This window comes from Mesoplodon mirus, assembly GCF_964341445.2.
Source record: "Mesoplodon mirus genome assembly, chromosome: 7".
NCBI lineage: Eukaryota > Metazoa > Chordata > Mammalia > Artiodactyla > Ziphiidae > Mesoplodon > Mesoplodon mirus.
Genome location: NC_138983.1, coordinates 79,860,100 through 79,877,818, shown reverse-complemented (window position 1 = coordinate 79,877,818; position 17,719 = coordinate 79,860,100). Strand labels below are relative to the sequence as shown.

The 17,719-nt window shown below is 44.2% G+C and overlaps 2 protein-coding genes and 1 pseudogene across 3 annotated transcripts in view; 1 reads left to right on the top strand and 2 right to left on the bottom strand.

Moving 5' to 3' along the window:
• The window catches only part of LOC309808828 (centrosomal protein of 78 kDa-like), a 1,511,271-nt pseudogene that overhangs the window by 873,390 nt on the left and 620,162 nt on the right, over positions 1–17,719 (bottom strand). The window lies entirely within an intron of this gene.
• The window catches only part of LOC309807088 (uncharacterized protein), a 457,860-nt gene that overhangs the window by 63,001 nt on the left and 377,140 nt on the right, over positions 1–17,719 (bottom strand). The gene's annotated exons all lie outside the window — the stretch shown is intronic.
• Positions 13,326–15,443, top strand: LOC309807992 (spermatogenesis-associated protein 31A6-like; the record flags this gene model as incomplete). Its single annotated transcript, XM_082628000.1, has 1 exon — positions 13,326–15,443. The coding sequence occupies one exon, from the start codon at positions 13,326–13,328 to the stop codon at positions 15,441–15,443; it is 2,118 nt and encodes a 705-aa protein (XP_082484126.1).

Genomic DNA, 17,719 nt, shown 5'->3' with positions numbered 1-17,719 from the left:
AAAATACATGCACTTTTTAAAAATAAATGTATGTATGTATGTATGTATGTATTTATTTTTGGCTGTGTTTGGCCTTTGTTGCTTCACGCCGGCTTCCTCTATTTGAGGGGCACATGCTTCTCATTGTGGTGGCTTCTCTTGTTGCAGAGCACAGGCTCTAGGTGCCTGGACTTCAGTAGTTGTGACATCCGGCTTAGTTGCTCTCTGGCATGTGGGATCTTCCCGGACCAGGGCTTGAACCCATGTCCCCTGCATTGGCAGGCGTATTCTTAACCACTGCGCCACCAGGGAAGTCCCATGTAGGACCTTTTTGTTTATCCATCCTGTATATACACCAGTTTGCATCTGCTGATCCCAAACTCCCAATCCAACCCTCTCCCACCCCCTCCTCCTTGGCAACCGCCAGTCTATTCTCTATGTCCTCGGTTATGTTTCTGTTCACACACAGGCTGTAACCAGGCTCTTAATTACTTTGTTATCCTGTTTCCTTGTTAAGAGAAGAAGGGTTTAAGGAAGGCACTGAGAGAAGCCAGTGACCAGTAGAAGTGCAAAAACAGTGGGGCTGTCAGAAAGCACACCTGTCTCCTTCCCCCATCGTGAGCAGAACTTTTAAATGGCAGAGTATGTAAGAGTATGTGATGACACATCTCTGGATTAAATGATGTCTCCCTGGTAAAACGTGTACAGATAAGTCTTTAGTTCAATCAGAGTGAAAGGTGAGATCAGAGAAAAGCTGGAGTGTCAGATTTCTGGTAGAAGGTCCTGCCTGATTGTTACTAAGAGGGCTACTACAGTACTAGTTAGTTCCTTAGTCATGGGTTGAGTGTTCGAGGAGTGAAACAACGAGCAAGATGTAGTGTTGGCCCTTTAGCAGTGGAGTGAGAGGGGAAGACGCACAGCAGATGTCTCATCCTGCACGTGACCTGCTGTGACGGGTATATTCAGGGCGTTTAGTCAGTGTTTGTGGAAGAAGAGGGGGAGCCGTGAGGCAAAGAAAAGTCATCAAAAGAGGCAGTCCCTAAGCTAAGTCTTAAAGGACTCGTGAGAAACTGGTGAGTCAGCCGGTGAAAGGCAAGGATACTCAAGGCAGAGTGGACAGCGGAAGTCCAGAGCCGTGAGTGTGCGAGGGGTGTGTCACAGAGCCACAGGCACAGGCTCTGGAGGATCAGTGCAGTGTCCCCAGGCAGCGGCAAGTGCCCCTAAAGGAGGCAGCGAGGAGGAGGAGAGCGGGTCTTAACCACCCATGTGTGTGGAGCTGGTTTCCTCAGAAAATAGCTAAGAATGGAAGGGACAAGTTCAGGTGGCATTTTAGACCACTGACGTCAGTATGGATGAGGAATCTGAAGAAGCCTGGAGATAATTATGCCCCACTCTTCTGAGGAGCAGTGCTTTATATTTTCAAGTGGGATTTTCACGCTGCCACCTCCTCTCCTGTCCCTACTGAAAGGTTTATAGGCCGGCAGAAGGGAGAACCTGGCTTAAGTAAAGTTAATCAGGTTCCTTTACTGTACAGCTTCTCGGGGCTGCTGTAGGCTAATGTTCATTCTGGATCGTCACAGCAGGCGTATGGTACACAGCCATCCTCAAAGCTATTTGACCCTAGAGTCCTTTTCTAATAGAATGTCTAACAACTGGTTCCACCAAACAGCAATTTCGTAACTTCTAGACCAGGTAACGGCAAGAAGAAAGGGGTCTGAAATAAGGTATAGATGAAGGGAGGAAATAAGTTCTAATTGTATTTAGGAAATTACCAGCAAGACTTGACCTTGGGAAGTAAGGAAGAAGTAGGAGGCGGAGGCTGAACCCCCATCTGTGTGACTAAGGTTGGGTGGTGGTATCATTGAGTTTGGAAATAGGGGATAAAGAACTGAAGTGGGGAAAAGACTTTAGTTCTGGACATGTAGAATTTGAAAGCACCTGTAGAATTCAGAAGACAAACTGGTAGATAACTGGACATGCACGTGAAGACATGGAAAGATAAAAATTTGAATGTCACCAGCACATAGCAGCCATTAAAATCATGAAAATGGATGAGATTTCAGAGAATTGTGAGTACTGACAACGTTTAAGTAATAAGCAGAGAAAGAATTCTGGGAAGGAGAGAGGTGATAGAGTTTCAAGAAGGAGGAAGTAGATGACAGTGTCATCCTTCAGAGAATGTAAGTGTCCATTGGATTTGGGCAGTTAGGTCCCCAGTGACCTTAGAGCAGTGCAGTGAAGTGGTGGACGAAAAGCCAGATGGCAATAAACTGAGGGTGTAGGGCTGCCTGTCGGGGCCAGGCGGGGCTAGTGAGGACAGTGGGAATAGGCTACTCTCAAGGAGTTTGGATGAAAAGAGAAAATAATTAGCAAAAAAGAATTTTTTAGAATGAGAAGGACTTCTATTTTATATGTTGAAATGAAGGAACCAATAAAGGAGATCCTGAAGATGTAGACAATAATTTAGAGAATTGGGGAAACATGGACATATGAATAAGAAAAAAAAAACCTTGCACAGTATATAAAAATCACTTGTATCCTTCGAGCTGGATGGATACTGGTAAGTTTGGGAGGAAATAAAGGTAAGAAGAGATAGAAGTTAAAGAAGTTTATACTGATAGCCTCAGTTTTCTTTGACACAGATTTTTCAGAGACACATATATACGCATACATAATTACCGTTTGAAAATTCTTTCATAGTTACATGTTTTATTAATCACGTCTGAGAAAAGTCACTGATTTTCATTTTGTATAGCATTATCTTGTAAGGACAAGATACAGTGACAACTTCCATGCTTTTTGCATATCAGAGCTGACACTGAAAGTATCTGCATAATTGAATTTTCACTTCTTATTTGTAATAAGTTTATCCTTAGGAGGATACTTTCATAGTGTTTGATCACAGATGAGTTTGGGCATTGCTATCACTCAATAATGTTAAGCATCTGTCAGGTTCTCTCCTATACTATATATTAATTTTTTGTCCCTTAAGCAAATATTTATTGGCGGCCTGTGGGAGTAAGATACACCTAGGTCCTCTTTCCTTGGTATATTCACAAAAGCCTCTGAAACTAAATTTCCAAGTCAGGCCATACTAAGGCCTGGCATAATAAGTTTTCATTGTTAACAGTTTTTTTGTGTTTGTGGGGGTTTTTTGTTTTTATTTTTTTGAAGCAAGGATAAGACACTGTCTTAACTCAGTAGTTGTCCATTCATTAATAAGTCAAAGAAGACATTGATGAAGCATGGTGTTTTGAATATCCTTTCCACAGAATAGGTAATGGGCCATCCTGAAACTCTGGTGAGATGCTTATCATTTTCAGATTTTGGAGTGGCTGAGAAAACCCTATTACACTTTGAATTATCACTAGAAACATGAATTCAGCCAAATAAAAACAGTGCCTCTGCCTACTGAGGTGGTCAATTTCCATCTCAACAAAAGTGACCATTTCTCCTTTAGATTAAAATCAAGAAAATCCCCTCTGTCCAGGATGCAATAACGGGGTGCACGAAAGAGGAAAACTGGAGCTATTCCCTCTTTACACCTGAACAGTGAATTCATTCTGATATCAAATATTTGTTATGATTCTGTTATGACCAGGTGCTTTATTGTTTAGAGATCAAGTTACTGTTCATTCTTGGTAAGTAAGAAAAATCCACGTTTTAGGACTCTGAATAGTAACTTTATATATATTATATATATATATATTAAAAATAAATATGTATATTGTATGTAATATATATTCCACCTATTCAACAAAATTGTAACTTTCATCATCTCTTACGAATGATGAACTGTATTCACTCTTTGGAAAGGGCTTATAGGGAATTAAAGTCTCCATATACTTTTTATATAAGACCGTGGAAACCAAATTCTCAACTGGGAGCAAACTTAGGTTTTGCTCTGAAGGTTTATGCTTGCCTGGCCTTAGAGTGGTAGGCCAGGAACTCAAGTTTTTTTCCTCTAAGTTACTTTCATTGATGCCACCCTGAAAAAATTTGGAGGGAGTATTTTTGAAATAGCTTTATCTCAGTAACCCTTTAAAAATGCTTCAGGGTATGGGGAACATAACTGTCAAAATGTTCAAGCAACTCTTGTTGGTTTAAGTGTAACTGATCAGGAGCAATACAGGAAGGAGCTGAGTACAAAAGACAAAAGGCGTGAGGCTATTTCATGTATTGTTTTTGGCTTATTGTCCAAAACAGAGAAAGTCTCATACACTGGCGCAGCCAAGGTCCCCTACTGTTCTCTCCTTTTAGTAGAAATAAAAGAGAGCTCGTTTCTCAATAGCAGCATTCTATCCTTAAGTGGGTACACAGTGCTATTCTGATGGTCTCTGGAGCAGAGAATAATTCCGTGGCAGCTCTGACCTCCAGTCACCGGGTCCTCTGTAACTTAGTCTTTCATGGCCAAGGACTATAATCATTATTTCGATTTATATTTAGCATCTCAAAATGGAAAGGATTCCATGGACAACAAAGCAGGAAGTGATTTCATGAAGTGTTTTAGTATGGATAAAACAATAAACTATAAAAATACAAATCATCAGTAAAGCTTTTTCTTTCCAGAGAACTATATTCAGAAATTAATGTAAGCCTCTAAGGTGCACATGTGTGTTTTTTCACCCATGATCATGTCTGTATGTGTGTGCATTCCACTGCTACAGGAGACATGCGCAATGATATCAGATTTGTACTGGTTTCTCCCAAGAACTGTGTGCTCGCAGGGTTCGTTCAGGAAGGTGAGTGCCCTACCACCACATCACAGTCATATCTCATCACCTTCGGCAGGAATAGTTTAAACTTTAACCTCATATGCAGGCTTATTAAATTAGTGTTACTCATCAGAACTTGCTTACTAATAAAACAAGCTGAATTAGCCACTGCAGAATCATATTTGGAAATTCAATGAAAATTTTACATTTTTAATAAAGGCCCAGAAATATTATTTCAGAGCAGGTGGTACAGAAAACTGGTCAAATTTGACATTCATTCATCACTGAAGTGTGGAACGTGACAGGTGAAAATTGATATTGATTTCTTTCCTCTAATATTTGGAAGAGTTCTAACAGGTAAATCAAATGAGATAACAAGACATATCAAGTCTCACTCATTTCTATGATCACATCCTCCCCACATATCACTCCTTCGCCTGCCATGTTTTGAATAATTCAATGCCCATAGTCTTTCCAGTCCAGTGTATTATAAGACACACTCAAGCTGGGTTTCAATCATATCAGACTGAAAGCTGAACATTTTAGGAAGGATTATTTAAAACCAAATGCGTCTTGAGCCCAACAGCCTTTGAAACCAAACAATCCTGGGAGTTCAGTTGGATTCAGAAAATTCAGTAATCCTATTTGATGTATGTTAACTGTATCAATATTAACAACCTTCTGCTGGATTTCAGCACTGATTTGAGAGCTGAGTTACTACTGGTCTTGTATTTTACCTAGTTGTGAAAGCACTGAGAGAGTTGTTCTTGGGTTGAACTTGACCCGCCTCTGGGAATGCTCTCTGTTCTATCCATCTTGAAAAGCTTTATTCAAGTGCATTTCTCGGCCTTCCTTCTCTTCCCTTGCACCCCTTGGGAAAACGAAAGATGCTCAAATATAGATGTGAACACGGCAGGTGCTCTGCTTGGCAATGGTGTCTTTCAGCTTCCCAATAAAAAATTATATTGCTGACCCCCCATTTGACTGAAAAGTGACGCATTTTACTGACAGATATCTGGATTGAGATGCCAAAAGAAATAGGTCATTTCAAATTTCCTTTTTAAGTCATAGCTTTGTGTTGCCACACTACTTGTTCAAAACTTAGATCATGAAGGTTCCTTCCTATGACCTGCAAATAATTAAAATGTTCTTCAACAGGCTCTATGAAAAGCAAGCAGAGGGGCTTCCCTGGTGGCACAGTGGTTGGGAGTCCGCCTGCCGATGCAGGGGACACGGGTTCGTGCCCCGGTCCGGGAGGATCCCACATGCCGCGGAGCGGCTGGGTCCGTGGGCCATGGCCGCTGGGCCCGCGCGTCCGGAGCCTGTGCTCCGCAACGGGAGAGGCCGCAGCAGTGAGAGGCCTGCGTACCGCAACAACAACAACAAAATAATAAAAAAAAAATAAAGCAAGCAGAATATTCCTAATTATCAATCTTTCTCTTGAGTCATATAGTTCTTGTAATTTCAAGGAAGAGAAACTCAAATGTAAAGTGTTACAATAGCCAAGCATACCGGCACTATTATCTAACCATTCAGCAATTTTCTCTGCCAAGTCACTCTGAACCTTAGACTACTGAGGTTGTCTTCTTAATTAATTTTTAAAGTTCTCCTCTTTTGAGTTAAAAATGGTCACAATTTTATAAGTAAAATTAAAGAAAAATACCAAATAGAACATCTGAGATGTTTCCATTAGGCATTATATATATATACATAAATTTAATAGATATACATATATAAATGCACTGGGATAAATCTCCATCTTCTGTGTCAGTCGGACATAGGTCCGTTTTCTTAGGAATAGGGAACTCCTTTCACAATGGAAGTGAGAAAATTGGCAAATGTACACCATATAAGTACTTTTGGATGGTAGTGACCAAGTTCTCAAGACACACACACACACACACACACACACACACACACACACACACTGAAGAATATCAGAACACTTAACATTTCAAAGACACAGGAAGAGAAATGCAAGTTTCCCCTAGAAAGCCTTTTGTTTTTTTGAAGTCAGAATTCTGAAAAGACGTTTTTATCAAGCCAGCTTTTTCTAACTTAACTGCATATGCAATAAAAGAGTCCTATCTTAGTCATTTTTAGGGCAAGATTTTCTTTAAGTCCCAAGAAAGTAAGCACTTGTAAATGTAAATTTTGTATGTACATAAACCTGGCCAGGATATCCGTTGGAAGCTGGAAATCTGTTGTTGTTCCTTTTCCTTTTGTATTGAAAGCTAAGTTCCCCATTCTGAGTTCAATTTGTGAAGATCACTTTTATTTTGACAAACTCTATTAAAGTAGCCAATTCAAGGAAGACAGGTTAGTCTTCCACCTAATTACCCAGTCCAACTTTTACTCAGTGTCTTTCACCTGAGCAAAGTCTCCCCAGTCTTCCAACTGAGGATAAACCACGCAGTGTCTAAACTGAGCAAGATCTTCCCAGTGTCTTTTAAGTGAGGCTAACCCACTTGAGCAAAAGTCTTCCCAGTGTTTTTCTACCGAGGTTAAACTCTCAGTGTTTAAACTGAGTAAAAATCTTCCCAGTGTCTTTCACTGAGGATGACCCAGGTACTTCTTCTTGAAACCAAGTTTCAAGGATAACCTACTACTCAAGAGAAGAGTTTAACACCACTGAATAAAACTTAGGATCATCAACCAAAACTGGAGATCCAAGAACCAGGAGATACTCACCCAAATTCGTCTGGACTCTCGGAGAAAGCGGACAGGCCCAAGAAGCCTCTGCTGGTGCCAGGACTCTGGATCCTCATAGAGTTCAGGCAAAGAAGAAAAGTCTGCTCTGGGCCCCTTCATTGGTTGCCAAGACTGCTGACTGAAAAATATGCACAACCCAAAAGGAGAATTATGTTTTATTTGGCAGATTTTCTGAGGACTTAAGCCCAGAACACAGCCTGTCAGATCACTCTGAGGAACTGCTCAGAAGACCTAAGGGAGCAGTCAAGAAAAACCAGGTAGTCAGAACATCAAAAGATTACTATTAATTAAAGAAAACTAGACCTCTCAAGTTAAGGACTTTAGCATTTTTCTATGTATGAGAAGATGAAAGAATCTGGGCTCCGTGAAATCATTCCTTTGATATGCACCTTAACTCTAGAACCAGTACCCTGTTTTTCTCCATCCCGAATCCCCTCAAGGTGCACAGTTGAGGGTTCCCGCTTTGACGTCTGACTTGATGACTGCAACATCCTTTGTCTACTGATATGGCAGGGAACATTTTTCATCCACGGGTAAGAAATTGAGAAAATTAACATAATTCAAGATATAAAACCATTACAATACTAAAAATTCCCAAATGTCAAACAAACATAAGTACCCTTGACCTGTAAAATGGAAGATGCCAAAGAAGGGAAAAAAAGAAACAATAAAGAAAATGTAGAAAATAAAGCATAAAATAAGATGGCAGAAATCAATAACAGTAGAACAATAATTAAATAAATCAAGGTAAATGTTATCATAAGATTTTTAAATTTCAAAAAAAAAACCCCATCAAACAAAACATATTGAAAATAAAGTAATAGAGAAAATTTAGAGAGCAAATATGAATGCAAGGAAGACCTGTTAGGTAGTTAGTCAGACATTAGCAGCAAGGAGGTGACAGTGGTGAGAAAGACAAGAAGAAGAAATTGAGTCACACCCAGCCATCTGGGGACTCTCCCTTGACTCCACCCAGAACGGGAGAAACTATGGTCGGGTGGTGGGCAGCTTATCCTGTTAAAGAGAGGCACAGTAACACAAGGGGACTTCTCCAGGCTGTGCATGCCCAGACCAGACAGGCGTATAACCTATAGTAAATCCAAACTCATTATACCATAATTACAATAAATTACATGTGGTTTTGCCCCTCCCCCCACCCAGTAGGCATTTCTTGGGGATTCAAGGATGAGAGCATGCGCAGCAGAAAACTTGTTCCATAGCTCAGGACTGTCAATCGAATAATGATCCTTGTCACTCACCCCCACCTCTCTGCAAAATGCTCCTTAAAAGCGCTCGTAAGCCTTTATAGGAATGCTGCTTTCAATTTGCAGAAACAGTACACCCATTCCCCCCCACCTCGAGAGTGTACCTTTGCTTCGATATACTTTGCTTTGGGCTTGCTTCACTTCGCTGAAATAGCCTGTTCTCAGAAACAGCCTGCTCTTTCTCTCTCCTTCTCTCTCTCCCTCTCTGAGAGTGTACCTATGCTTAACTAAACTTTGCTTTCTGCTTAAGCTTAACATGGGAGTTTGCGATCCTTTGCTTACTATCATGGAACCAAGATAGCTGGTCCAGGCCTTCCACTGACCTCCTCGGTTGAAGCTATTTTGTTACAAAGCATGTCCACATGGTGACAGACCTAAGTCTAAATTTTGATAAAAGGTGGAATTAAGGTGAGACTATCATATGGGAGGAAAAGACTGTAGGAAAAATAGTAGATGTAGGAGATATGTTTGTGAAAGTGCACATTCATGGCAATATAGCCAAATAAACTCACATGCCCACGTTCCCACTAAAACTGTATAAAATTATGACCAACAAGCAGAGAATACACATTATTTTAAAGCCCTCATGGGGCATTAAGACATATTTACCATGTGAATCCTTCAGTGAATCTTGTGTTACTGCTAAGGGGTAGGAAGTGGTGTCATAAGGGAGTTTTGTGTAAGACTCAAAGCTCCCTTTCTATATGGTTCAGGCTGGACTTGAAGCTTCAGGGGCCTGGGAGGATGGGGCAGGAAAGGCAAGGCACACTCAGAAAAGAGAATACATACATAACACACTAGGGATATCTGAAGAGGCTGCTCAAGACCTGGCTCAGCCCCAAGGGTTTGACCCCTAGTCCTACTCTTCACCCTACAGCCCTTTAGGGTCAGGACCTTGGCTCACCCTAACCCATTCCTAGCTTCCGGGTATAGAATGAGTGCACATATCTGAATGTTAGTGTTCTCTCAAAATTTACATGTTGAAATCCTACCTCTTAAAGATAGGAGGCCGGGCCATGCAAAAGTGCTTATGAGCTTTCATGAATGGGATTAGTGCCTTATAAAAGAGACTCCAGAGATATCTCTAGCCTCCTCCCATCATATGAGGATACAGAGAGAAGGCTCCAGCTGTGAACCAAGAAGAGAGCTCTCACTATGAGGTGGCCATACTGGTGACTTGATCTTGGGCTTCCCAGCCTCCAGAACTGTGATAATAAATGTCTGTTGTCTTTAATCTACCCAGTCTATGGTATATTGTTAGAGCAGCCCTAATGGATTAAGACCACATACTTCAAAATTTATCTGGAGAGTGGGGACTGTCTTATTGTTGCAAACTAAGAAGTTGGGTTGAGACAACATATGAAAGATTTTTTTAAGTAGAAAATTATGGATTATTGGATTTGAAAGTACTAGATTGGTTAAGGAAAATGAGTACGTGTGTGTGTGCGTGTTTGCAGTGTGTCCCAAAAGTTTTTGTGCAGTTTAAAGATTTACTAACTCCAGAGTTATAAACACTACAAACTTACAAAAATATCATTTGAAGGTTTAACTGTTACCAGATGCAAGTCTGTGTGCCTGATGCACAGTGAGGCTAAATACTGAAACACCAGAGTTTGGAGCAGAGAAAGGTTTACACAGTGCCATGCAAGAAGACACGTGGCTCATGCCCAGGAAAAACCCCAAACTCCCTGAAGGCTTTCAGCAAAGCCTTTTTAAAGGCAAGGTGAGGGAGGGGCATGGCTAATTGTTGCAAATATCTTGGTGTTGGATCCTTTGTTCTAGCAGCTGGCCAGATGGGTCAGATCCTGGTCAGGTCACGTGTTCCTGTAAACCTCCAACAAAACAATTATTATTTTCTGTTCTGCAACTTTTTATCTCCAGGAATGGGCTCTTAAAAGTCAGAGCCTTAGAAATAGGCTATCCTGTATATTTCAGGCTCTAGGCAACATTGTTTTACAAAAAGTGCAGAGCCAGCCTGGGTCACAGGGATGGACAGAGTTAGCTCAGGCAACAAAGCATAAAGATTAAAGTAAAAAAGATCTGATGTGGAGTCAGATTTGTTCTTCCCTATTATATAACTATTTATAATTCTTTCATACTTATGAATTTTGAAAAATAAATTATTTTAATTTTTGTGTGTAGTTCCCTCTGATAGAAAATGAGGCAAAACATACACTATTCAAAATTCACAAAACTAAATAAGTGTAAAAGAAATTCAAGTTCTATCCCTGGGTGTACACAAGACACAAACATGACGTGGGAAAGTTGGAGCTGAGGACAAAGGAAATCCTGAGTAAAAATGTCTGTGAAACACCCAGTCTTCCAGGGTCAGCTTAAGATGTTCAAGAGTTATCAAGTTGGTGGGCCTCAAGTAAAGGTCTCTAATGGATGAAGGAACCAGGTTCCAGATGGAATGAACAGAAAATTGACTAAGGTCTCTCTGACAGGATGAGAGTAGTTGGAAGGAGGGATCTGGAAGCCCCAGGAGGGTGCAGGTGTCTGTGGGTCTGGATGGGAAGGAGGGGCAGTGATTCAGCCTCTTTCTCTTATTGCCCCTCCCCCACACTCAGGAGCCCTCTGTGACAAGGCCACAGCTCTGTGATGCAGGCCTGGGGTTCTGCCATCAAGTGAACTCCCAGTGCTCTGTTGCCTGAGGGCAGCAATGCAGTTCAGAAGATGGAGAATCTCTTTTCTTTGAAAAACACGGTTGCTATCTGGCTGAGATCCAGCCCAACTTCCTGGGTGATTGATATCATCCTTGGGTTCCTGTGTGGACTGGGGCTCTTCCTAATGTTACTCCCCTGCTTCCAGAGTAATCCATTCTTAGCACCACCTAGGAAACATAGAAACATCAGGAAGGTAAGAAACCTTTGGCTTAATCCCAGCAGAGATTATCTCTTTTTTTCTTATTCTTATTTCCACTTTTCTAAACCACCTAGAGAGACTCCTGAGATGGGAACTCTCAGAAAAGTAGAGAACATCATCCTTCTAGGGAAAAGCCAGGCCAGAGAGGGGTTAGAGTGGGCATGAGGATTTCTAGCCTAAGATCGTAGACCAGGAGTTCAGGTATGGTAGAGGGCTCCAGGGCAAGTCCCCAATGCAGTGACTAATGGTTAAGGACTGGATTACTAAGAGTTCAATCTCTGCAGGAAGGCTGACCCCTGAGCCCTGGTTCACCAGCCACCTTCCCACAGCGGGTGTCTCAAGGGAGACCTTCCTCTGTGTTGGGGCTGATCTAAGGGCAATGCTGAGCCCCTGAGAGCCTGAGAGAAGAGGCTGGAGTGGAGGTCTGGCCTTGGGAAGCAGAATCCTATCTGACAAAGCTCACGTGGGCATTTAGGTCTGAGAATGTGTGTGTTTCTTGATCAGAGGAACAGTGACAGAAGAAATCTATGGTGATTAAAACTTAAAAAATCCTTCTTGGGCTACCCTGGTGGTGCAGTGGTTGAGAGTCCGCCTGCCAATGCAGGGGACGTGGGTTCGTGCCCCGGTCCGGGAGGATCCCACATGCCGCGGCGCGGCTGGGCCCGTGAGCCATGGCCGCTGGGCCTGTGCGTCCGGAGCCTGTGCTCCGCAACGGGAGAGGCCACAACAGTGAGAGGCCCGCGTACCGCAAAAAAAAAAAAAATAAATAAAAATCCTTCTTTGCACTCTTCAAAGAAGAAAAACTGAAAATATTTTTATCCACTTTAAAAATAAGTAAAAGGGGAAAAAACCCCACAGAGTTTTAGTTAAATGTAGAAAGTCATGTTGTTCATGAACACAGCTTGCCTAGATAGATGACAGTGAGAGTTGGGTGTTAGCCCCTCATTTCTTCTTCTCTCTCAGCATCAAGTAGAGCTGAAGGGGAGGAGCAGGAGTAGGAAGAAAAGTGGATCTTTGAAAGGTAAGCCTTTGCCATTCAGTCCTGCGTGCCCCCGAGAGTTAGCTTCCATCTCTCCTAATCCTGAGGGCCCAGCTTCACGGTCTCTGAGGATGCCAGTGGCAGAGCTTATTCTTCAGGAAACAGAGCCTTGGGAAGGCTCGTTGGAAGGAGATCAGAGCCCAGATACTTCCCAGAAATTTGTGCTTAGAATGAAGCCATGAGGACCTAGAAATGGGGTGTGTGGACTGTGGTGGACCATTGGTGCCTGGGTTGGGAAGTGGGACCTCCAAGTCCAACTGTGGACAAGTTGTTTAACTTTGCTCAGATTCCTCTGTGTGATGACCACTGACCTTTCTCCCCTACACGGCAGTTGTAAGGGCTACAGGGGTTAATTAACGTGAAGGCACTTTGCAAAGGACAAACCCTTTTCAAGTGAGACTTAGCATCACTGTCAGGGACATGTGGCCTTGGACACTGATACTTGGGCTCCAGAGTCTAATCCTCCAAAGATTTCCCTTAAAGGGCCATTGCACTCAGCCTCCTGAAAGACTCTTAGGCCTCTGCCTTCACCACCATGACCCAGTCTCCTGATTTCCAGCTTGCAGAGATTGCCTGGAAGAACTGGAGGGGACTCACAACCTGGTTTCACTTCTGCAAAGGTAAAGAATCTTTCCCCTTCTCTCCTGGGTCGTCCTTCCTCCCAGAGCCTATAATGTGACCCCAGCCCTGGGAGGGGGAGCCATGGGAGGGCGTGGCTAAAGCCCTAGGGTGAGGGAGAGCAGGAGCATTATGAAGTCAGTGTCGGGGCAGAGGAGGGTTCTTGGGCTGCAGGTGCCCACCCCTGCCTGTCCTGTCCAGCCATCCTGGCCCCATCTGCTCTCCTACAGCTGCCTGGGGAGGCTTCCTGGCAAGGGCAACTTTCATCAGCTCTCATGTCAAGACCCTCCTGGTGAGACGTGCAAAGCAGTGCCTGCTGGAGCCTGTGGAAGATACTGCTTGAAGGGTTGGGAACCCTGCATGAACACCTCCTGTAGGGTTTCCTTCCTTGATCCAGACACTCGAGAGGTGCTGGAAGCACACATTAGAAGGTTTTGGGTAAAGCACAGGTGGACCCTCCCCCTCAAGGTCCTCAAGCCCATAAATCTCTTGAAGCGGAAAAAGCTCCAACCCTCCACCGTTCTGCAGTTTGCCTCTTCCCCTTCAGCCACCTGTGTGTCTGGGTCCCACTCAACAGTCAAGTGTGCTGAGTTCCTGGAGAAACCTCCTCAGGCTCATTCAGGAGAGAAGGTGATAACAGAAGAGTCAGTTCCTACCCTGAAGAGGCCTCTCCTTGTCCCCTCAACTGTGTGTAAGGAAATCCAGAGTGCCCTGGGAGCGATTCCATCTGCTGACTACCATGGGCCCTCAAAGGCTTCTCTGACTGGACAGGAGGGCAGGCCACCTTCTCAGTCCCTCACACTTAGCCTTGTGGGCAGAACCTGGAAGAGTGAGACTGTGGAATGGGTCAAGAGGGACAGCCTAGAGCCAGGTCCAAGTTCAGCAATGGTCAGGAATGAGCCAACGGAGGAGAGTGGTGGTCAGGCCTCAGGAGACCCCTGCCATAGGGTAACAGTGATGGAGGTGAACTTAGGATCCCAATCTTTGAGAGGTGAAGAGGCCAGGGAGGCTGTGGAGGCCAAGGAGTCTCCTGCTCTTCAACCACAGTCTAGTGTTATCTTGGAAACCAAAGTGTTGACAAAATCCGAAACCACAAATGTACATATGAGGAGTTTAGAGGTGCCAGGGGCCAGTAAACGTTTCCTACTACCTAGAATGTCTGTTTTCCAACATCCAGGTGAGCCATGCCTTAACATGGGGGTTGCCAGTGAGTTTAACTCCAAAGTAAAGGTACAGTCAGACAACCAGCTTCAGGACTTTCCCAAACACATGTTCCTTGCTGCAGACAACTTGGCTTCTCAGGTGCCTCAGTGCCATCCCCAGAGAGTCCCCACCAGAGACAGGTTAGCTTCCCAGGAGCCAAGTGGCCTTATGGAAGCCCAAAGGAGCAACCTAGGGCAGCAGGAGCCCAAAACTTCAAAACTCCAAGACTCATGGAAGAGCCAGAGCAAGATGATTGCCCCTACTTACAAAAGAGAGGACTGTAGGAGGCATAAACCAGGCGAGCATGAAGAAAGGTTTAAAGAATTAGGGACCTCTCAAGCTGGAAGTATGAGCCACCCTGCCCAGGTCAGGGGAATAACAGACTCTATTGGGAGCAGATGTCTCCAGCTCATGCCAGAGAAGAAACATAGCCCTCCAGAAAGCCTCTTCAGAAAAAGGATGAGGCTATTTTTAAAGTGGATTTTCCCCAATAAAAAAGTCAATGGTCGAGATGCTCTGCAAAAATGCAAGCCCATATCAGCCACTGCCCAGAGTCACGGATCAGTCAAAAGCAGATCAATCTTGAAGAGTGAGACTGCTGAGGGTCAGGCACTCATGACAGCTGTTGGACAGATCCCAGAAGAAAAAAGAGCAATTCACCATGGACTTCATGCCACAAAGTTAAATGAACACAAACTGGAATTCCAAGTCCCAGTATGTGGGTGTTTCTGCTGCCATAGGCTTACCTCCTACCCAGAGCAACGGAGAATGATGGGTTATACAGCCTGCAGTCATAAAGCCACCTCCAAGGGCCAGAGTTGTTCTATCAGGGAAAGGGAAGTCAGACACCAACATAGTTTGAAAAGTGTAAGGTTCGACGATGAGCAGCTGGGCCTAAGGTGCCTCCCATCCTTGCCCCCCAAGAAGAGTTTGTTTCCAGTTAGTACCTGCCAGTATGGGCCAAGGATTCCAGGTGCCCCAGCCCGCCATCAACACTGTCCAAGGCATTGTCATCTTTGGGGAGGTGTCTTGCCTGGTCGACAGTAAAATCCTTCTTTAGTCTTCCCTTTAGTAGGAAGACATGTCTCCAAGTCAACATTCAGTCCATGTAGAGAAAATGATTTTCTCCTTAGCACGTCCAAGGTATTTAATGTTCTCCAATACATGTATATATATATATATATATATTTTTTTTTTTTTTTTCCTAATAAAAGCATAGTGTAATGGCTGCTGTCTCTGCTGTGCACTTTGTCTTCTAGAAGGGGGGGGCATGGAGGGAGGTGGACAGTAGCATCACAAGCTTGCTCCTTGTCTCGTGTCCCTTCATTGCACCTTATGATACTGTCATTACACAGACCAAAATTACTCTAACAATGAGACGGGAAAAACCTATGAAACCCACACCCAAGGATCTGGTTCAACCAGTCTTTCTCCTCCTTCTATGCTACTTTGAACTTTATGCAACTGTAGTGGATAGGTTTACACGATAGGGCCGGACATTCCAATTCAGGCTCCAGGAAGTGTCAGAGCCAAGTGGATGGAAGTTTGGGGGGAATAGAGTATGGGCTCTGAGTTCAGAAACAGGAGAAATCTTGCCCCTGGATCTCTTGGTAGGGAATATACAACATCTGCTCTTAAGAGTTCCTTCTCTCTCTGATGAAGGTTGGGATTGAGGTATGCCCTATGAACCCCTTTTAGCTTAGCCATAATAAAATGTACAGCATCACCCTCCCCCACCTCTGTTTTTCCTACACTTTAGAGCAGCAGCAAGGATGGCATTTCCAGCTCTGTGTGTGTAGGTGGGGGGAGTATCAGGGAGGCTGCTGAGGGCTGTGTTGAGTCCAGTCCCATATAAATGAATGGCTGCGTTCATGGGTCACCTACCTTCCACTCTATGTTAACCCCAGAGAAGGAGTTTTGGATGAATGGAATAGGGGTGTGACTGTGGGTAGTAACTATCTGATGGTCAAACACTGTGAATTTAGGGTGGGATGTAGGTGTAGAAAAATCCTTGGATCCAAGGAAGGAGGCAAAGTGGTACCAGATTCCCATAAATTGCAGTTCTGAAAGAACAGCCCCCTGACATACAACCACCATCTAAAGGCCTAAAGGGGAGGAAAAGTTAAGGGTCCAGTAGCTCACCATGGCCCCACGCCAGGGTCTCTACTCTATTCCAACTCTAAGATCACAGACCTAGAGAAACCACCTTTAGGTCAAAACAGAAGGTCAAACTTATAGAAGTAAAGCAAATCAGGGAAGGTGAATCTCTTAATACTATATTTAATAAGCTTACACATCATCACCTCTTGACTTTTAGAAAGGATAACTTAACAATAGGTGTAAAAGCCAGGACTAGGGAACTTGGGATGTGACTCCTAGTCTGGTGACCTTCACATAAACACATGGCCCAAGGACTGCTCCAGGGGAGAGGTGGGGACTGGCTTGTGATTGTGTAGTAAGCCTTGCCTGTCTCCCAGTCCTTGATCACCCCAGAGCCTGGCAGGTGAAGAAGCAATCAGACAGGATTCGTGGTGGTGTGGAGGTGACCTGTGCAAAGTGGATGGGGCAGGGTGCAATCCAGGAGTGTTCCACTGATCTGCTTCTGGCACAGCTTTTCTTGTCTCCTGACCCCTGTCCATATGGAAAAGCAGGGAGATGAGGAAGAATTTCTCTAGAGTGATTTGGTATTTTCTGCCATGTGCAGGGCGCATGGTGGACACAGCTCTAGGTGGTGTCTTTCTCATTGTGGAGATTTCGGTTCCAGCTGATGCCCCTGATCCAGATGACAACAGAAATGGACCCCATCCCCCATACCTGTCAGGCCCCTCAACACGTGGAAATGCTGTGACCTGGGGTGGAGGGGGCAGAGTGAGCACAGGACTGCTCACACCCCTGGTTTCTCCCTGGAGCCAGGCCCTACCTCTGGGCCCCGATTCCCAAGGCAGCCTCCAGAATGGGCAGAGCAGTGAGAGTGAAGCCAGGACTTGTGGGAGGGGTCGGTAGCCAGAGGAGAGAGTTGACAGGGCTGGGACCTGAGCCTGGCTGCTGCTGGGTCCTCTCAGGGGCACCCAGAAGTGAGTTCTGGGAATATGGGGAAGCTGGACTTGGACCCCCCTGGCTCCTGCTGGGAGAGTGCCACAGACAGGTGATGCTGATGGAACAGCAAGAAAACAGAAAGAAGCAAGTCCCTTTGCCCTTCTCTTGTTGCTCCGTCTTCCATAAGGTACAGTAAGACAAGAAATTGAGAGACCAAAAGAAAAAAAGAAATGGAGAGACCCAGAGACAATACACAAAGACTTCACGGACACACCTCTCGAGAGACT